Consider the following 22,277-nt stretch of genomic DNA (forward strand, 5'->3'; position numbering starts at 1 on the left):
GTGTAGGACGCCCGGCTCTATGGAGTTCTGTTCTTCCTGTCTTGTTGGTCCTGCTGAGTGGACTTATTGTATATTCGCCCCCTCCCCTCTTTATCTCTGGTTCCCCAGTTGGAATCTTTCTTCCTTGGTTTTAGTATGCAGTTGTAAAAGTCTTAAGGACCCAGCGATTTTCACCATTGCATTGTAAGAGCCATGACTCGTTGACTGAGCCGTATGAGGGCTTGGTTTTTGGGATGAGGTGTATTTTTAATGGCAGAACTCTGGGGGTACATATAATGTAATCTATGTCCAGAAAACCCACCACTTGTTTTACAGCATTCACCATTCGGTAAAAATAACATGATAGCTTTCTTTTGTTTGTACAATTTTTTTTAAATTTTTTCCTACTTTTGCACAATAAAAACACGTTTTTTAAAGATAATTGATTCTGCATCGCTAAGACCCTTGACCTCTTTATTTTTCCAGGAATCGAGCTATATGAGATCTTGTATTTTGCTGGAAGATTTGTAGTTTTTATTGGTACTATTTTGAAGTACATGTGCCTTAGATTGCTTTTTATTAGGGTTTTTTTGGCATTCACCAAGCTTATGTGATGCATTCTACTATGACAGCAGTGTATTACTGGAGGCAGGGTTTAATACGCCGAGTTACACGGTAAACGTGGAGGCCTTTGTCAATCTTCCGGCTGCCATGGGAACACATCGGTATCTTGCAATCCCATTCCATGGTGTCGATTGGTGACAGAAGGAGCCCCCTCCACCTTTCATCTGCTTACATGCTGCAGTTGCTTTTGATTGTGGCATGTAAGGGGTTAAACTGCCAAGATCTGAGGTTTCTCCATTCCTACTGGTTAGAGTAGGAGCCCGGCAACTCAGTCAAGCCCCAGCTTTAAAAGTAAACATGCATGTTGAGGTTTAAGGCCCTTTACTGGGGTCACACTGTTGTTGCCGCTGTTGGTATTGTTGCCACCGCTGTTGTTTCCACGGCTGACACTGTTGTTGTCACCGCTGTTGTTTCCACGGCTTACACTGTTTTTGCCACCGCTGTTGGCGTTGTTGCCGCCGCTGTTCTTTCTACGGATGACGCTGTTGTTTCCACAGCTGACACTGTTTTTGCCGCCGCTGCTATTTCCACGGCTGACGCTGTTGTTGCCGCCGCTGTCGGTTTTGTGCCGCCGCTGTCGTTTTCACGGCTGACACTGTTGTTGCCGCTGCTGTTCTTTCTATGGCTGACACCATTTTTGACGTTGGTGTTGTTGCCGCTGCTGTTGTTTCCACAGCTGACACTGTTGTTGCCACCGCTGTTGTTTCCACGGCTGACACTGTTATTTCTGCCAATGTCACTGTTGTTTCCACAGCTGTCACTGTTGTTGTTGCTGCCTTCAAGGAACGGCTTCCTGATGTTCATTCTGCTGCGACCTGAGACAAACAAGAATGATATATTCTTTAGAAGTGCAAACAGAAATCAAAGCAAAACTCTTCCCCAGCATCCGCACTGGGATCGCGGGGGATTTACAGGGCGATATCTGTAATTTTTAAAAATTCTCTCTCCTTTTTCACAGTTAGGATAATTTTTAAGCACAAAGAAAATTCCTTTAAAGTTAATTCTTTAGTGACCAATCACATAAACGTGCATCAATGATCTGTAGGGTGAGTATGGAACAAGCTTGGTAGTCATGCTTGCTTCATACTTGGCTGCTACTAGCTAATTCCTATGGCTGACATCTGCTGACTATAGCCACAATCAGTGCTGGCTCCTATCATGGCCATTTATCTACTTAGATGCCGCAGCCTATATAATCTCTCTATATAAGCTCTAGCGCTGGTATAACTGCGTCCCTTCTCTAACTAACATGCGTCTATAGAAGTATTCACTAATAAGACATAGCCCGTCACTACTGTGTAGATGGTTGCTATGAGAATTCTCTAGGTGTCACCCCATAAGATCCCCTTACGGCCTTTGTTGGGATTTTGTGACAGCCAATTAATGAGTTGTTCTAGGAGGTCCAGCATCTCCTGCGACACTTCTGAAAATAAGAAGAGATGTATACAGCTTAGTTTTAAGACTTGCTTTCTTATGGTAGAGGGTCTTTCTAAAAAGAGTTTCCTGTCCTGTTTTTCCTCTGATGACCTATCCTCCGATAGGCCATCAGTATTTGATGGACAGGGGTCTGCTGCTCAGAAACCCCATCCATCAGCTGATCATCTGGCCCACTGCAGTGACAGCGGCATCAGCAGACATTGCATGAAGTGGGAGCGCCGGCTTCACAACCCATGAAATAACTACCTACTTTTACTCCTGGCTTTCCACATCCAAGGATACCTCTCCTCGGGTCATCCGGCAGTGCTGCTGACAGATGTGGAAAGGAGAAGTCATTTATACAGTGTTGAATGTTAAATAATGTTAGGATAATTTTTAATCACAAAGAAAATCCCTTTAAATTAACCCTTAAATGACCAATCACATAAATGTATTTGATGGACAGGGGTCCGCTGCTCAGAAACCCCATTCATCAGCTGATCGTCTGGCCCACTGCAGTGACAGCGGCATCAGCGGACATTGCATGAAGTAGGAGCGCCAGATTCACAACCCATGAAATAACTACTTACTTTTACTTTTGGCTTTCCGCATCCAAGGATACTTCTCCTCGGGGTCATCCGGCGGTGCTGCTGACAGTTCTGGAAAGGAGAAGTCATTTATACAGTGTTGAGTGTTAAATGGTACTGTTGAAAAATACAACTGCAAAAACAGCCCCCATGTAGCTTCATGTAGTCGGAAAAATAAGGCTATGTTTTTTGAAAGTAGGGATGGAAAAATGAAAGTTTATGCTACCATGGCTGACACGGTTGTTGCCGCTTTTTGTGTTGTTACCACCGCTGTTGTTTCCACGGCTGACGTTGTTGCTGCCACTGTTAGTGTTGTTTGCACAGCTGTCACTGTTGTAGCCGTCGCTGTTGGTTTTGTTGTCACCACTGTTGTTTCCACGGCTGACGCTGTTGTATCCGCGGCTGTTAGTTTTGTTATCACCACTGTTGTTTCTACTGCTGACGCTGTAGTTTTCAACAGAAATCAAAGCAAAACTGTATAATCTATAGGTGATCTGTGTGGATACTGTGTAAAGATGATACACATAATGTACAGGAACTAATAGATGGGAGAAGGCTTTACCTTTACAGTATGGTTTTCGGATGGTTTTCATGTTACGACCTGAGAAAAACAAGAATGATATATTCTTTAGAAGTGCAAATAGAAATCAAAGCAAAACTCTTCCGCAGGATCCGTTGCAGCATCCGCACTGGGATCGCGGGGATTTACAGGGCAATATCTGTCATTTTTAAAAATTCTCTCTCCTTTTTCACAGTTAGGATAATTTTTAAGCACAAAGAAAATCCCTTTAAAGTTAGTTCTTTAGTGACCAATCACATAAACGTACATCAATGATCTGTAGGGTGAGTATGGAACAAGCTTGGTATCCATGCTTGCTTCATACTTAGCTGCTACTAGCTAATTCCTACAGCTGACATCTGCTGACTATAGCCACAATCAGTGCTGGCTCCTATCATGGCCATTTATCTACTTAGATGCTGCAGCCTATATAATCTCTCTATATATACTCTAGCGCTGGTATAACTGCGTTCCTTCTCTAACTAACATGTGTCTATAGAAGAGTTCCCCTATAAGACACAGCCCGTCACTACTGCCCAGTTTATACTATGTAGATGGCCGCTATGAGAATTATCTGTGTGTCACCCCATAAAATCACTACTTACGGCCTTTGTTGGGATTTTCTGGCAGCCAATTAGGGTGTTGTTCCAGGAAGTCCAGCATCTCCTGTGACAGCTCTGGAAATAAGAAGAGATTTATACAGATTAGTTTTAAAACATGCTTTCTTATGGAGGAGGGTCTCTAGATGGCCGCTATAAGAATTATCTTTATCACCCCATAAGATCACCCCTTACGGCCTTTGTTGGGATTCTTATGGTAGAGGGTCCTTCTAAAAAGAGTTTCCTGTCCTGTTTTTCCACTGATGACCTATCCTCCGATAGGCCATCATTAGTTGATGGACAGGGTTCCGCTGCTCAGAAACCCCATCCATCAGCTGATCGTCTGGCCCACTGCAGTGACAGCAGCATCAGCGGACATTGGAGGAAGTGGGGGCACCGGATTCACAACCCATGAAATAACTACTTACTTTTACTCCTGGCTTTCTGCATCCAAGGATACCTCTCCTCGGGTCATCCAGCAGCGCTGCTGACAGTTCTGGAAAAGAGAAGTCATTTATACAGTGTTGAATGTTAAATGGTACTGGTGAAAAATAAAACAATAGGGTTATGGTTTTTGAAAATGGGGATGAAAAAATAAAAGTTTATGTTTCCATGGCTGACAATGCTGTTGCCGCTTTTGGTGTTGTTACCACCACTGTTGTTTCCACGGCTGACTCTGTTGTTGGCGCCGCTGTTAGTTTTGTTGTCGCCACTGTTGTTTCCATGGCTGATGCTGTTATTGCGGCTGTTGTCGGTATTGCTGACAGTTCTGGAAAGGAGCAGTCATTTATACAGTTTACCTTTAAGACATGTTTTATCTGTGGGGGTTCTTAGTCAGTCAGTATATGTGTATAATCTATAGGTGATCTGTGTGGATACTGTGTAGATATAATACACATAATATGCAGGATTTATTAGATGGGAGAAGACCTTACCTTCACAGTACGGTTTCCAGATGGTTATTCTGTTATGACCTGAGAAAAGCAAGAATGATATATTCTTTAGAAGTGCAAACAGAAATCAAAGCAAAACTCTCCCACAGGATCCGCTGCAGCATCCGCACTGGGATCGCGGGGATTTACAGGACAATATGTGTGTTTTTTTTTAAATTCTCTCTCCTTTTTCACTGTTAGAATAATTTTTAAGCATACAGAAAATCCCTTTAAAGTTAACCCTTTAATGACCAGTCACATAAACGTGCACGACTGTAGGGTGAGTATGGAACAAGCTCGGTAGCCATGCTTCCTTCATACCTGGCTGCTACCAGTTTAAGTGGAACCAGCTGTAAGTCACTTTAACCAGACTCACAGTTCAACTCTCAGGGGTTTTTTTGTGCACAATAAGCAGAAAGTATGCACATTTCAGTCACATAAATACGCTGCATATTTACGTAACTGAAATACATATATGCCCATGTGAATGATCCCTAACCCATAGACGTCCTCACGCTTTCCTAGTACACAAATCCATCTATGTCAGTAAGTCACATACAGTTATATACATGGGTAGATTCCCACATCTCCCCTTACAGTCTCTTATGTCTGCATCCTGTTAAATAAGTCTATATCCTCTATGGACAGACATGCTATATTACCTTCAGGATATGTAGTCGGGTGGTGGACACCAGGTCTTATGCAGCGATATCTCCTGTAAGAAACAAGAACATACTGACTTCAATCACAAAGCACGGAGCAAACCAATATATAGAAGGTGTCTCAAAGCAAGGAAACACCCAGAGAAAATGAAAATGGTTTAGCGGATGATGATCCAACGTTAGACACAAACTGTAGAGGAAGTGAGGAACCCGCTAGGCCATGTAACCTAAGTATTGCAGTATATTCTACATGCAATCAAACGATCACTAATTCAAGTCCCCAATTAGGACTTGAATTGAAAAAAAAAAATCTAAATCAAAATTAGCTTAATAACCTTCTGTTGAAGTGAATGGAAGATGAACTGCAATTCCAAAAACAGCACACAAAGAATGGTGGCGTTGTTTTTTGGGGAAAAAAACACCATGTTTTTCTAGCCCTGGACAACCCTAATACCCCCATTATGTCAATATATTGAGGTTGTCTGTATCTTTTATAAATTGGGGAACAGTTTCCTACAGTTATAAGTAATGACATAAACTACAGGAATAAATAGTAATAGTAATGGCCAAAGTACATAAAACAGGTTTTGCACCAGCAGCACTAAACTTCCCACACTGGGTCAGGCCATTGTATGCAATAGCTAGTCAAGGTGTTTCAAACTGCACACTCCATAGAAAGTCCATATAGAAAAATTGTAGAACTGGCAGCATATGGGGATGCAGTATAAAAGTAGTAATTTATTCTCCCATCACAACAGACAAGCATGAGGAAGGCTGTCAGGCCGAACCTTCGCTGTCTGTTGTGATGGGAGAATAAATTACTCTTTTCTACTACATCCCCATATGCTGCCAGTTCTACATTTTTTCTAGTTATAGTAGTGACATCATTATACACTTACCGTTTATACTAGGAATAGTCTAAAAAATAACGGTCCTAATTCTGACCTCCGGTCTAGATGTCCCTATGAGGAGAACAAGGCATTCATTAGTTTCATACATCATCTACTTTTGGGCTCCAATCCCAACCCGAGATTTATAGGGCGTATCTCCTATTACAGGAAGACTAGCGAATTCTAACTAATATCCTGTAAATGGCGCGGACTGCGGCGGCGCTCACTAGTGGGGAGACAACTTGTGAAAAATCAGTTTGGTGCAAATTAATTTGAACTGAACCACAAGTTCACCAAAACCCCTAAAACTGCTGTATAACACTGTCTAAGAGTAGTGATAAAATAATGTAACATTACCAGGTAACAGGCGAGAAGCTGCCGTGTCCAAAAAAAAAGAATCAAGAAAATAGACGCTGTGCTCCGTAGTATCTCCATTGTAGCAGGAATAGTCAGGATAATAATAGTCCTAATTCTGATCTCCAGTCCAGATGTTCCTATGGGGAGAACAACGCATTCTTTAGCTTCATATCATCTACATTTGGGCTCTAATCATAACCCGAGATTTATAGGGCGTATCTCCTATTACAGGAAGACTAGAAGATTCTAACTAAATAATCTCCTGTAAATGGCGCGGACTGCGGCGGCGCTCAGTAGTGGGGTGACAACTTGTGAAAAATCAGTTTGGTCCAAATAATTTGAACTGAACCACAAATTCACCAAACCCCCTAAAACTGCTGTATAATACTATCTAAAGGCAGCCATCAAATAATGTAACTTACCAGATAACGGACAAGAAGTCATGATGTTGAAAAAAGCCACAAATACAGTCTAAACCATAAGAGCTGTGCTCCGTAGTATCTCCATTGTAGCGGGAATAGTCAGAATAATAGCGGTCCTAATTCTGACCACCGGTCCAGATGTTCCTATGGGGAGAACATGGCATTCATTAGCTTCATATATCATCTACATTTGGGCTGCAATCCCAACCCGAGATTTAGAGGGTGCATCTCTTATAAGTGTCACCTCACACTTTAGTATGTGAAAAGATGCTTGTCAAGTGCCACGCAGTTACATCATTAACGACACGCTTTTGCGTTAGTTTTTACACATATTATCGTACAATCTGTGCTCGCTTAGCCATGTTACATGGGTGCAGGAATATAACCCCTTCCCGCTATAGGACGTACAGTTTTTGGCTGGGCCCAGGAGGTGGCGACCACTGGGACTTCCTCCTCTTTACCTTAGTAGGCTGCATAAATTTATTGAAAATTAAACTATTGCCTAAATTTGTGTATGTCAGCTATAACTCCCCAAAATTGCCCTAGTTTCCCCCAAAGTTTCTGATACTCTCCACCTAATAGTACTAGTACGCAGCATGTTATGTAGAGGCTGCCTTCCAAGCTTTAAATTAGAAGCCTTTTGCCTTCCGATTGATTGGTGGGTGGGCGGGGGTGCCCTTCTTTAGCTAGCCAATTGGTTTATTCAGGCTGGTGGTTGTCCTCATCTAATTACAATCAAGCAGTGGGCTTGGATCAGAGGGCTGGTACTGAGGGGCCGTATTTCCATGGGGATTGTTTTGCCACCCCTATGATGCTGAGCCTTAAAGTGTGGCATTCTGTCCCGAGGAGGCGGCTAAATGTCCTCTGAATACTTCCCTGTGGGGTAATCCACATTTGCCCCATCTGCACCACTTTACTGAATCCTCATTCTGAGGGCTTTATGGAGTGACCATCCTTACTGATATAGTAAGTGAGGGCAGCTTTTTAGTTCATGCAGTTTAATGTTACTATACCCGCTAACTGCTACTTTAGGTATGCCAACTACGGCTTGCTGTTAGAGCCCGATACAATGGCCTGACAATCTCACATTCCTTGATTCTTCTGGAGGCTTTGGCTTAAATGTGTAACTTTTGGAACTACATTCTAGTTTTTAGACTCATTTAACACGCTAGATATCCTACATGTGGACGGTGATGAGAGTGGGGATATCCTGGCTGGCCATAGCTCTCTACTGGTCAGTGTTAGGTTGTCATCACATGGACGCACAGAGAATAGAACCCATTGATTTCATTGGGTTTGTTCACATGCGCATATTTTGGTGTGCGTATTTTGGTCGCACAAAAAGAAGCTAGAACATGCTTTACCTTTCTGTGTCCCCATTAGAGATGAGTGAGCGTACTAACTAAGGCAAATTACTTGAGCGAGTATTGCCCTTTTCGAGTCTCAAAAGATTTGGGGGCCAGCAGGGGGGCGGGGGAGAGCGGGGAGGAACGGGGGGGAGATCTCTCTCTCACTCTCTCCTTCCCACCCCCCCATGCTCACTCCCGCAACTCACCGCTCACCCACACCGGCCGCCGAATCTTTTGAGACGAGCAGGCATGTACTCGAAAATGGCAATACTCGCTCGAGTATTTTGCCTTAACCAGTATGCTCGCTCATCTCTAGTCCCCATAGAAGTCAATGGGGGTTCGGAGTAAGAACAACTGCGAACAGGCTTTTTTGTATTCAGCTCTCAGGACTGGATTGCTGACCAATAGCAGGGCAGTGCTTAGCAGGACATACACAAGAAGAAAGTACGGTGCAGGGAATTGTGATAAATGTAGGTTCAAGCTGCATATCCGCAGGGATGCGGCGGCCATCTTGAAAAATAGCGATGTGGAGAAGTATCAAAAATGAGGAATAGCATAAGATGGCAATGTTGCCCAATTTATACACACAACCAGCTGTGCATAAACATCTGGAATTTTTGAAGAGTCACAACCAAAATACTACTTTAAAAAAAAAAACTTTATTAAACGTAATCAATAGCAAATAAAAAAAATAGTAAAAGTTTACTTTTACCTGTTGATGTATCAAAATTAAATTAATTAAAACTAAGTATTGCCGCATCTGTAAAAGTCCGATTTAACTTAAAAAAAAAACACATTTATCCCACATCGTAAAGGCCATCAAAAATTATAGATATATTTATATTTATATATATATATATATATATATATATATATATATATTCACACAATGCCAATATTGCGCTTTTTTTGGTCAATCCATCTCTACAAACAATTAAATAAAAAGTGACCAAAAATTCACAGCACAAAAAATAGAAATTTGATATCGCCGTCATCATACTGACCCACAAAATACAGACAACACATCATTCCTGTTGCATGCTGAGGGCCATAAAAACGACCCCTCCTCCCAAAAGTTATAAGATTTCCTAGTTTTCATTTCATCCCACTAAAAAGATTTTAAAAGTTTTCTGATACATTATACAATACTGTATATTAAATGGCACCACTGAAAATACAACTTGTCCCACAAAGACAGCCCGCATGTAGCCGTCGCCGGAAAAATAGAAAAAGTTATGATTTTTTGAAAGTAAGGATGGAAATATGAAAACAAAAGTGAGAAAGGGTTGTGGCAGGAAGGGGTTAACTAGTGTTTTCTCCATATGTAACCCAATCAAATAACTACTTACGTTTACTGATTATATCATGGATCCAAGGATACCTTTCCTCGGGGTCATCCTGGGGCGCTGGGACAATGTCATCATTCACATTGCTGGCACAAAATAAAAATCACTGCATTAACAAGAGAATGAATAACCTTATAGTAAATGACGCACAACATTGTTTCTCTGGTGAGAGTCTCTACCAGATTGATGTGCCACACACTTACCTTCCTATTAGAAAAACTGAAGTTGAAGCCAAGATGGTGGTATTCAAAATGGCCGTCATGCTGATGACATGGCCTAACAGGCTTCTTCTTTCCTCCACAACTTGTATCTAAAATTGAATGATAATCCGCCAAACCATTTTCCTTTTATATGGGCGTTTCCTCTTGTGGGTCAGTCCAATGCTAAAGGGATGAGGGTCATCAACATGACTCTGCTGACGCCAACTACTCCATGTTAGAGTTCATACCTTTAAATACCTTCAGGGTATGTTAGTGTTATTGTAGGCGATGTTTTTCCTATCATGCTGGCCGACTTTTCTGCAATATGCAAAATTCATAATAATTTAATTGAAAGGCAAAACAGAGATTTTCTATCAACAGCAGATTTCAGTCAGCAGAAACACAATAGACATTGGTAGCTTCCATGGGGTAATTTTTTTTTCTATTCTTTGGATAAATTAACCCCTTCTGGCAGCCACCATACATGTGAGGTGGAGGCGGTGTGTCACCGTATGGTGAAAAACAATCGAGTCTGCTAAATACGTGGCTGTTTTTGATAGCTGCCACCTGGCCGCAGTGTCCAGGATCAAAGAGAACTGAGATACCGGACATTTAATCATTTTATCATATAATTACCCTGTCAGAAGAGACCCCCCCATCATCCCCTCTGGCCTGCCATGGATTTCTTATAGAGGAATAAATAGCAATAGTAACAACGTCATTATACACTTACCATTCATACTGGGAAGGGTCAGAATAATAACCGGTCTCAGATGGACCTCCGGTCCAGATGTTCCTATGGGGAGAATAACATTGATTAGTTTTATACATTACCTACAACTGGGATCCAATCCTAACCCTAGATTTGTAGGGCACATCTCTTAGTACAGGAAAACTAGAACAAAAAACTAACAGGAATGTTTATTATCATGATTATATGTAATGAGATATCGTGACTCTGTAGTCACCATTAAGGGGTTAACTTCCCTCTAGTTTACAGGAAAATTGTAGAAATCAGAGAAATATAAGGTGGACATTATATGTAGATAAAGAGGAAAGTTCTTCTAATCTCTCCAGTTTTGACTGTCAGTTTCTCTCCGGGGGTCACGGTGTTCTTATCTGACAGCCCTGTAAATAACATAGAAATACACAGGTTATCAGCATGCTAATAGCATTAACCCCTTATATCTCCGTGGGATACATGTAGGTGACTGAGGTGTGGGTTGGATACAAGGCGGACTATGGCAGCGCTCACTAGTGGGGAACCAACTTGTGAAAAATTTGTTTTGGTCCAAATTAATTTGAACTGAACCACAAGTTCACCAAAACCCCTAAAACTGCTGTATAACACTGTCTGAGGGCAGAGATGAAATAATGTTACATTACCAGGTAACGGGCAAGAAGTTGTCATGTTAAAAAAAACGCAATTATCATCCTAAAAATCAGATCTGTGCTCTGTAGTATCTCCATTGTAGAAGAGACAGAATCATGGATAGTGGGATCATTTATCCCAGCCCTGCATTATGATGAGAGCTTAAAGTTGTTGTAAAGTGTTAAAGAGATAAAGTTTGAATAACAATGATATGGGGTAAGAGAAAAAAACTACTAAAAAAGAATAGAGTCTTGTGAGGAAACAAAAAGAAGTGACTAAAAAAAGAATAAAGAGAAGGGCTCAACTGGCGTGGACAGCTAGCCTGTGGGGAGGGGAGGCCACCACACCTGTAGTCCTGGTAAGCCGGACACTTCTTCTGCACCAGATGCATCCATGGGACAGGAAGACTCCAAAATCCAAGGCAGGGAATCAGGACAAAGACAACTATAGTTTAAAGAAAAAACAACAAGCGCTCATCAGTTAATGTAGGAAAAAAATTGGTAATACTCATTAGCGAGAAGAGAGGGGTTCTTATGTGGGAATTAGAACCCTCCTCTTCTTGTACATCAAGATGCAATGTAGACGCTTATTAATAGAAAGCAGGTTTTTTAATGATAAAAAGGTAAACAAAAGAACTTCACAATGTTGCAACGCGTTTCGGTGCCCATATTGCAACTTTATCAAGCATGACTTAACAGACCAATATCACTGAATATATAACAAGTTCTAAAATATTAACAGGAAGTAAGACGGTGGGAGAGGAAGAGCGTTTTAGCTCCAAGGCTACCTTAGTTTGCGTTCCGTAGTCAGCTGGAGATGCAAGGGACGCCATATCTCAGGCAGGAGATGGGAGTGGAGCAGGGGAGGGAGGCCTTGTGTCACCGGGACGCGGCGCACAGTAAGACCTCTCAGATCATTGCACAGAGGATGATGGAGGAGTGCGCACCGTAGTGGCGAGAGGCAGGAGGTCTCTGTCACATCACCGGTAAGCGACACGCGTGTCCATCTACCGGGCCGTTACACAGATCATGGGTGTGAGCACCACCGTAGCAGGGGGCAGGGAAAGCTGATGCCCTCCCCCATCGTGACAACGTGCCCACAACTGAACAAGGAAAACATTATTAACCCTAAATCACTAAATATATTTTCAAGTTACCCTTTCACTACATATTAGTCTCACAGACTAACAAAATTAAACGTTAATATTTTATTTATCATATTTATTAGTGAAAAAGTAACTTATATGAAAGGAGATTTATTAAATTAAACTAAAAACTATTAAACTAAATAAATTTATTACTTACAGTCGTTGAAAAGTGGAACAGTGTGTCCGCCACTTATAGCCTTCCTGCAGCAGTGGCAGGAGAACTTGGTCATCCTGGGCTTCTAGTATGAACAATATCCACAAATAAACAATTGGTGAAAAAGTGTGAATTCCCTATGTGTCACCTCACAAGATCACCCCTTACGGGCTTTGTTGGGATTTTGTGGCAGCCAATTAATGAGCTGTTCTAGGAGGTCCAGCATCTCCCGTGACACTTCTGGAAATAAGAAGAGAGGTATAAGATTAGTTTTAAGACTTGCTTTCTTATGCTAGAAGGTCCTTCTAAAAAGAGTTTCCTGTCCTGTTTTTCCACTAATGACCTATCCTCCGATAGGCCATCAGTATTTGATGGACAGGGGGCCGCTGGTCAGAAACCCCATCCATCAGCTGATCGTCTGGCCCACTGCAGTGACAGTGGCATCAGCGGACATTGGAGGAAGTGGGAGCGCCAGATTCACAACCCATGAAATAACTACCTACTTTTATTGTGGCTTTCCACATCCAAGGATACCTCTCCTCGGGTCATCCGGCAGCACTGCTGACAGTTCTGGAAAAGAGTAGTTGGAAAATAAAGTTATGGTTTTTGAAAGTGGGGATGGAAAAATGAAAGTTTATGCTTCCATAGCTGACACTGTTGTTGCTGCTTTTGGTGTTGCTACCACCGCTGTTGTTTCCTCGGCTGACGTTGTTACCACTATTGTCACTGTTGTTTCCACAGCTGACACTGTTGTTGCCGCCGCTGTTGATGTTCTTGTCACCACTGTTGTTTCCACGGCTGACACTGTTGTTGGCGCCACTGTTAGTGTTGTTGCCGCCACTATTGTTTCCACAGCTGCCGCTACTGTTGCTGCCGCTGTTGGTGTTGTTGCCACTACTGTTGTTTTCAACAGAAATCTCCCGCAGGATCTGCCGCAGCATCCGCACTGGGATCGCGGGGGATTTACTGGGCAATATCCGTTATTTTTTAAAATTCTCTCTCCTTTTTCACAGTTAAGATAATTTTTAAGCACACAGAAAATCCCTTTAAAGTTAACCCTTAAATTACCAATCACATAAACTTATGTCATTGAGCTGTAGGGCGAGTATGGAACAAGCTCGGTAGTCATGCTTGCTTTATACCTGGCTGCTACCAGCTAATTTCTATAGCTGACATCTGCTGACTATAGCCACAATCAGAGCTGGCTCCCATCATGGCCATTTATCTACTTAGATGCTGCAGTAAAGATAATCTCTCTATATAAGCTCTAGCGCTGGTATAACTGCTTCCCTTCTCTAACTAACATGCGTCTATAGAAGTGTTCCCCTATAAGACACAGCCCGTCACTACTGCCCAGTTTTATACTGTGTAGATGGTTGCTATGAGAATTCTCTATGTGTTCCCTCACAAGATTACCCCTTATGCCCTTGGTTGGGATTTTCTGTCAGCCAATTAATGAGCTGTTCTAGGAGGTCCAGCATCTCCCGCGACACCTATGGAAATAAGAAGAGAGGTAGACAGTTTAGTTTTAAGACTTGCTTTCTTATGGTAGAGGGTCCTTCTAAAAAGAGTTTCCTGTCCTGTTTTTCCACTGATGACCTATCCTCCAATAGGCCATCAGTATTTGATGGACAGGTATTCGCTGCTCATAAACCCCATCCATTAGCTAATCGTCTGGCCCACTGCAGTGACAGCGGCATCAGCGGACATTGGTTGAAGTGGGAGCGCCGGCTTTACAACCCATGAAATAACTACCTACTTTTACTTTTGGCTTTCCGCATCCAAGGATACCTCTCCCCGGGGTCATCCGGCGGCGCTGCTGACAGTTCTGGAAAAGAGAGGTAATTTATACAGTGTTGAATATTAAATGGTACTGGTGAAAAATACAACTGCAAAAACAGCCCCCATGTAGCTTCACGTAGTCAGAAAATAAGGTTATGGTTTTTGAAAGTGGGGATGGAAAAATGAAAGTTTATGTTTCCATGGCTGACACTATTGTTGCCGCTTTTTGTGTTGTTACCACCGCTGTTGTTTCCACGGCTGACGTTGTTGTTGCAACCACTGTCCCTGTTGTTTCCACAGCTGATACTGTTGTTGCTGCCGCTGTTGTTGTCGCCACTGTTGTTTCCACAGCTGATACTGTTGTTGCTGCCGCTGTTGTTGTCGCCACTGTTGTTTCCACAGCTGACACTGTTGTTGCTGCCGCTGTTGTTGTCGCCACTGTTGTTTCCACAGCTGACACTGTTGTTGCTGCCGCTGTTGTTGTCGCCACTGTTGTTTCCACAGCTGACACTGTTGTTGTCGCCACTGTTGTTTCCACAGCTGACACTGTTGTTGCTGCCGCTGTTTTTGTCGCTGCTGTTGTTTCCACAGCTGACACTCTTGTTGTCGTCATCTAATTACAATCAAGCAGTGGGCTTGGATCAGAGGGCTGGTACTGAGGGGCCGTATTTCCATGGGGATTGTTTTGCCACCCCTATGATGGTGAGCCTTAAAGTGTGGCATTCTGTCCCGAGGAGGCGGCTAAATGTCCCCTGAATACTTCCCTGTGGGGTAATCCACATTTGCCCCATCTGCACCACTTTACTGAATCCTCATTCTAAGGGCTTTATGGAGTGACCATCCTTACTGATATAGTAAGTGAGGGCAGCATTTTAGTTCATGCAGTTTAATGTTACTATACCCGCTAACTGCTACTTTAGGTATGCTAACTATAGCTTACTGTTAGAGCCCGGTACAATGGCCTGACATTCTCACGTTCCTTGATTCTTCTGGAGGCTTTGGCTTAAATGTGTAACTTTTGGAACTACCTTCTAGTTTTTAGACTAATTTAACATGCTATATATCCCAGATGTGGACTGTGATGAGAGTGGGGATATCCTGGCTGGCCATAGCTCTCTACTGGTCAGTGTTAGGCCGTCATCACATGGACGCACAGAGAATAGAACCCATTGATTTCATTGGGTTTGTTCACATGCGCAAATTTTGGTCGCACAAAAAGAAGCTAGAACATGCTTTACCTTTCTGTGTCCCCATTAGAGATGAGTGAGCGTACTAACTAAGGCAAATTACTTGAGCGAGTATTGCCCTTTTCGAGTCTCAAAAGATTTGGGGGCCAGCAGGGGGGCGGCGGAGAGTGGGGAGGAACGGGGGGGGGGGGGGGGGAGATCTCTCTCTCACTCTCTCCTTCCCACCCCCCCATGCTCACTCCCGCAACTCACCGCTCACCCACACCGGCCGCCGAATCTTTTGAGACGAGCAGGCATGTACTCGAAAATGGCAATACTCGCTCGAGTATTTTGCCTTAACCAGTATGCTCGCTCATCTCTGGTCCCCATAGAAGTCAATGGGGGTTCGGAGTCAGAACAACTGCGAACAGGCTTTTTTGTATTCAGCTCTCAGGACTGGATTGCTGACCAATAGCAGGGCAGTGCTTAGCAGGACATACACAAGAAGAAAGTACGGAGCAGGGAATTGTGATAAATGTAGGTTCAAGCTGCATATCCGCAGGGATGCGGCGGCCATCTTGAAAAATAGCGATGTGGAGAAGTATAAGAAATGAGGAATAGCATAAGATGGCAATGTTGCCCAATTTATACACACAACCAGCTGTGCATAAACATCTGGAATTTTTGAAGATTCACAACCAAAATACTACTTTATTAAATTAATTAAAACTAAGTATTGCCGCATCTGTAAAAGTCCGATTTAACTTAAAAAAAACAAAAAAAACCCACATTTATCCCACATGGTGAAGGCCATCAAAAATTATAGATATATTTATATTTATATATATATATTCACACAATGCCAATATTGCGCTTTTTTTGGTCAATCCGTCTCTACAAACAATTAAATAAAAAGTGACCAAAGATTCACAGCACAAAAAATATAAATTTGATATCGCCGTCATCATACTGACCCACAAAATACAGACAACACATCATTCCTGCTGCACGCTGAGGGCCATGAAAACGACGCCTCCTCCCAAAAGTTATAAGATTTCCTAGTTTTCATTTCATCCCACTAAAAAGATTTTAAAAGTTTTCTGATACATTATACAGTGCTGTATATTAAATGGCACCACTGAAAATACAACTTGTCCCACAAGGACAGCCCTCATGTAGCCGTCGCCGGAAAAATAGAAAAAGTTATGATTTTTTGAAAGTGAGGATGGAAATATGAAAAAAAAAGTGAGAAAGGGTTGTGGCAGGAAGGGGTTAAGTAGTGCTTTCTCCATATGTAACCGAATCAAATAACTACTTACTTTTACTGATTATATCATGGATCCAAGGATACCTTTCCTCGGGGTCATCCTGCGGCGCTGGGACAAGGTCATCATTCACATTGCTGGTACAAAATAAAAATCACTGCTTTAACAAGAGGATGAATAACAATATAGGAAATGACGTACAACATTGTTTCTCTGGTGAGAGTCTCTACCAGATTGATGTGCCACACACTTACCTTCCTATTAGAAAAACTGAAGTTGAAGCCAAGATGGTGGTATTCAAAATGACCGCCATGCTGATGACATGGCCTAACAGGCTTCTTCTTTCCTCCACAACTTGGATCTAAAATTGGATGATAATCCGCCAAACCATTTTCCTTTTATATGGGCGTTTCCTCTTGTGGGTCAGTCCAACGCTAAAGGGATGAGGGTCATCAACATGACTCCGCTGACGCCAACTACTCCATGTTAGAGCTCGTACCTTTAAATACCTTCAGGGTATGTTGGTGTTATTGTAGGCGATGTCTTTCCTATCATGCTGGCCGACTTTTCTGCAATATGCAAAATTCATAATAAATTAATTGAAAGGCAAAACAGAGATGTTCTATCAACAGCCGATTTCAGTCATTGGAAACACAATAGACATTGGTAGCTTCCATGGGGTAAATGTTTTTTTCTATTCTTTGGATAAATTAACCCCTTCCTGGCAGCTACCATACATGTGAGGTGGAGGCGGAGTGTCACCGTATGGTGAAAAACAATCAAGTCTGCTAAATACGTGGCTGTCTTTGATAGCTGCCACCTGGCCGCAGTGTCCAGGATCAAAGAGAACTGAGATACCGGACATTTAATCATTTTATCATATAATTACCCTGACAGAAGAGACCCCCCCATCATCCCCTCTGGCCTGCCATGGATTTCTTATAGAGGAATAAATAGCAATAGTAACAACGTCATTATACACTTACCATTCATACTGGGAAGGGTCAGAATAATAACCGGTCTCAGATGGACCTCCGGTCCAGATGTTCCAATGGGGAGAATAACATTGATTAGTTTTATACATTACCTACAACTGGGATCCAATCCTAACCCTAGATTTGTAGGGCACATCTCTTAGTACAGGAAAACTAGAACAAAAAACTAACAGGAATGTTTATTATCATGATTATATGTAATGAGATATCGTGACTCTGTAGTCACCATTAAGGGGTTAACCTCCCTCTAGTTTACAGGAAAATTGTAGAAATCAGAGAAATATAAGGTGGACATTATATGTAGATAAAGAGGAAAGTTCTTCTAATCTCTCCAGTTTTGACTGTCAGTTTCTCTCTGGGGGTCACGGTGTTCTTATCTGACAGCCCTGTAAATAACATAGAAATACACAGGTTATCAGCATGTTTATAGCATTAACCCCTTCTATCTCTGTGGGATACATGTAGGTGACTGAGGTGTGGGTTGGATACAAGGCGGACTATGGCAGCGCTCACTAGTGGGGAACCAACTTGTGAAAAATTTGTTTTGGTCCAAATTAATTTGAACTGAACCACAAGTTCACCAAAACCCCTAAAACTGCTGTATAATACTGTCTGAGGGCAGCCATGAAATAATGTTACATTACCAGGTAACGGGCGAGAAGTTGTCATGTTAAAAAAAACGCAATTATCATCCTAAAAATCAGATCTGTGCTCTGTAGTATCTCCATTGTAGAAGAGACAGAATCATGGATAGTGGGATCATTTATCCCAGCCCTGCATTATGATGAGAGCTTAAAGTTGTTGTAAAGTGTTAAAGAGATAAAGTTTGATTAACAATGCTATGGGGTAAAAGAAAAAAACTACTAAAAAAGAATAGAGTCTTGTGAGGAAACAAAAAGAAGTGACTAAAAAAAGAATAAAGAGAAGGGCTCACCTGGCGTGGACAGCTAGCCTGTGGGGAGGGGAGGCCACCACACCTGTAGTCCTGGTAAGCCGGACACTTCTTCTGCACCAGATGCATCCATGGGACAGGAAGACTCCAAAATCCAAGGCAGGGAATCAGGACAAAGACAACTATAGTTTAAAGAAAAAACAACAAGCGCTCATCAGTTAATGTAGGAAAAAAATTGGTAATACTCATTAGCAAGAAGAGAGGGGTTCTTATGTGGGAATTAGAACCCTCCTCTTCTTGTACATCAAGATGCAATGTAGACGCTTATTAATAGAAAGCAGGTTTTTTAATGATAAAAAGGTAAACAAAAGAATTTCACAATGTTGCAACGCGTTTCGGTGCCCATATAGCAACTTTATCAAGCATGACTTAACAGACCAATATCACTGAATATATAACAAGTTCTAAAATATTAACAGGAAGTAAGACGGTGGGAGAGGAAGAGTGTTTTAGCTCCAAGGCTACCTTAGTTTGCGTTCCGTAGTCAGCTGGAGATGCAAGGGACGCCATATCTCAGGCAGGAGACGGGAGTGGAGCAGGGGAGGGAGGCCTTGTGTCACCGGGACGCGGCGCACAGTAAGACCTCTCAGATCATTGCACAGAGGATGATGGAGGAGTGCGCACCGTAGTGGTGAGGGGCAGGAGGTCTCTGTCACATCACCGGTAAGCGACACGCGTGTCCATCTACCGGGCCGTTACACAGATCATGGGTGTGAGCACCACCGTAGCAGGGGGCAGGGAAAGCTGATGCCCTCCCCCATCGTGACAACGTGCCCACAACTGAACAAGGAAAACATTATTAACCCTAAATCACTAAATATATTTTCAAGTTACCCTTTCACTACATATTAGTCTCACAGACTAACAAAATTAAACGTTAATATTTTATTTATCATATTTATTAGTGAAAAAGTAACTTATATGAAAGGAGATTTATTAAATTAAACTAAAAACTATTAAACTAAATAAATTTATTACTTACAGTCGTTGAAAAGTGGAACAGTGTGTCCGCCACTTATAGCCTTGCTGCAGCAGTGGCAGGAGAACTTGGTCATCCTGGGCTTCTGGTATGGACAATATCCACAAATAAACAATTGGTGAAAAATTGTGAATTCTCTATGTGTCACCTCACAAGGTCGCCCCTTACGGGCTTTGTTGGAATTTTGTGGCAGCCAATTAATGAGCTGTTCTAGGAGGTCCAGCATCTCCCGTGACACTTCTGGAAATAAGAAGAGAGGTATACAGTTTAGTTTTAAGACTTGCTTTCTTATGGTACAGGGTTCTTCTAAAAAGGGTTTCCTGTCTTGTTTTTCCACTGATGACCTATCCTCCGATAGGCCATCAGTATTTGATGGACTGGGATTCGCTGCTCATAAACCCCATCCATCAGCTGATCGTCTGGCCCACTGCAGTGACAGCGGCATCAGCGGATATTGGAGGAAGTAGGAGCGCCGGCTTCACAACCCATGAAATAACTACCTACTTTTACTTTTGGCTTTCCGCATCCAAGGATACCTCTCCTTGGGGTCATCCGGCAGCACTGCTGACAGTTCTGGAAAAGAGTAGTTGGAAAATAAGGTTATGGTTTTTGAAAGTGGGGATGGAAAAATGAAAATTAATGCTTCCATAGCTGACACTGTTGTTGCCGCTTTTGGTGTTGCTACCACCGCTGTTGTTTCCACGGCTGACGTTGTTATCACCATTGTCACTGTTGTTTCCACAGCTGACACTGTTGTTGGCGCCGCTGTTAGTGTTATAGTCGCCACTATTGTTTCCACAGCTGCCGCTATTGTTGCTGCCGCTGTTGGTGTTGTTGCAAATGCTGTTGTTTTCAACAGAAATCTCCCGCAGGATCCGTTGCAGCATCCGCACTGGGATCATGGGGGATTTACAGGCAATATCCATTATTTTTTTAAATTCTCTCTCCTTTTTCACAGTTAGGATAATTTTTAAGCACACAGAAAATCCCTTTAAAGTTAACCCTTAAATGACCAATCACATAAACGTATGTCATTGATCTGTAGGGCGAGTATGAAACAAGCTCGGTAGTCATGCTTGCTTCATACCTGGCTGCTACCAGCTAACTCCTACAGCTGACATCTGCTGACTATAGCCACAATCAGAGCTGGCTCCCATCATGGCCATTTATCTACTTAGATGCTGCAGCCTATATAATCTCTCTATATATACTCTAGCGCTGTTATAACTGCGCCCCTTCTCTAACTAACATGCGTCTATAGAAGTGTTCCCTAATAAGACACAGCCCGTCACTATAGCCCAGTTTTATACTGTGTAGACCCCACAAGATCACCCCTTACGGCCTTTGTTGGGATTTTCTGGCAGCCAATTAATGAGCTGTTCTCCTGCGACACTTCTGAAAATAAGAAGAGAGGTATACAGTTTAGTTTTAAGACTTGCTTTCTTATGGTAGAGGGTCCTTCTAAAAAGAGTTTTGTGTCCTGTTTTTCCACTGATGACCTATCCTCCGATAGGCCAGCAGTATTTGATGGACAGGGATTCGCTGCTCATAAACCCCATCCATTAGCTGATCGTCTGGCCCACTGCAGTGACAGCGGCATCAGCGGACATTGCATGAAGTGGGAGCGCCGGCTTCACAAACCATGAAATAACTACCTACTTTTACTTTTGGCTTTCCGCATACAAGGATACCTCTCCTCGGGGTCATTCGGCGGCGCTGCTGACAGTTATGGAAAAGAGAAGTAATTTATACAGTGTTGAATAATAAATGGTACTGGTGAAAATTACAACTGCATAAACAGCCCCCATGTAGCTTCACGTAGTCCGAAAATAAGTTTATGTTTTTTGAAAGTGGGGATGAAAAAATGAAAGTTTGTTTCCATGGCTGACACTATTGTTGCCGCTTTTTGTGTTGTTACCACCGCTGTTGTTTCCACGGCTGACATTGTTGTTGCCGGCACTGTCAATGTTGTTTCCACAGCTGACACTGTTGTTGGCGCCGCTGTTAGTTTTGTTGTCGCCGCTGTTGTTTCCACAGCTGACACTGTTGTTGGCGCCGCTGTTAGTTTTGTTGTCGCCACTGATGTTTCTATGGCTGATGCTGTTGTTGCCGCAGTTGTTGGTATTGTTGCCACCACTGTCACTGCTGTTTTCACGGCTGAAACTTTTGTTGCCGCCGCTGTTGTTTCCAATACTGCCGCTATTGTTGCTGTTGGTGTTGTTGCCACTGCTGTTGTCTTCAACAGAAATCTCCCGCAGGGTCCGTTGCAGCATCCGCACTGGGATCCCGAGGGATTTACAGGGCAATATCCGTTATTTTTAAAAATTCTCTCTCCTTTTTAACAGTTAGGATAATTTTTAAGCACACAGAAAATCCCTTTAAAGTTAACCCTTAAATGACCAATCACATAAACGTGCGTCATTGATCTGTAGGGTGAGATTACATTGTTTTATACTGTGTAGATGGCCACTATGAGAAGTCTCTAGGTGTCACCGCATAAGATCACTACTTAAGGCTTTTGATGGGATTTTCTGGCAGCCAAT

General features: G+C 42.5%; 1 protein-coding gene across 1 annotated transcript; it reads right to left on the reverse strand.

Moving 5' to 3' along the window:
- Positions 1–1,023: 1,023 nt before the first annotated feature.
- On the reverse strand, positions 1,024–22,007 carry LOC136620227 (probable cyclin-dependent serine/threonine-protein kinase DDB_G0292550). The gene is made up of 23 exons (XM_066594945.1): positions 21,653–22,007; positions 21,074–21,129; positions 20,420–20,681; positions 20,239–20,307; positions 19,903–19,974; positions 17,605–17,657; positions 17,063–17,169; positions 16,863–16,945; positions 14,355–14,423; positions 13,249–13,541; positions 13,099–13,165; positions 12,764–12,835; positions 10,656–10,718; positions 10,466–10,518; positions 9,926–10,032; positions 9,758–9,808; positions 4,415–4,533; positions 3,771–3,842; positions 3,169–3,207; positions 2,833–3,111; positions 2,610–2,678; positions 1,955–2,026; positions 1,024–1,418 (listed from the first exon to the last, which is right to left on the reverse strand). Exons 1-23 carry the CDS (start codon positions 22,005–22,007, stop codon positions 1,024–1,026), a joined length of 2,877 nt encoding a protein of 958 aa, XP_066451042.1.
- Positions 22,008–22,277: the final 270 nt, after the last annotated feature.

Source organism: Eleutherodactylus coqui, chromosome 1 (assembly GCF_035609145.1).
Source record: "Eleutherodactylus coqui strain aEleCoq1 chromosome 1, aEleCoq1.hap1, whole genome shotgun sequence".
Classification (NCBI taxonomy): Eukaryota; Metazoa; Chordata; class Amphibia; order Anura; family Eleutherodactylidae; genus Eleutherodactylus; species Eleutherodactylus coqui.

Excerpts from the sequence above, each read along its gene's own strand:
- LOC136620227 (XM_066594945.1), bottom strand. The coding sequence starts at position 22,007 with ATGCTGCAACGGACCCTGCGGGAGATTTCTGTTGAAGACAACAGCAGT. Across the intron at positions 14,424-16,862 it reads CCATGATATAATCAGTAAAA|AACTGTCAGCAGCGCCGCCG; the intron begins GTAAGTAGTTAT and ends TCTCTTTTCCAG. Across the intron at positions 1,419-1,954 it reads ACAAAATCCCAACAAAGGCC|GTCGCAGCAGAATGAACATC; the intron begins GTAAGGGGATCT and ends TGTTTGTCTCAG.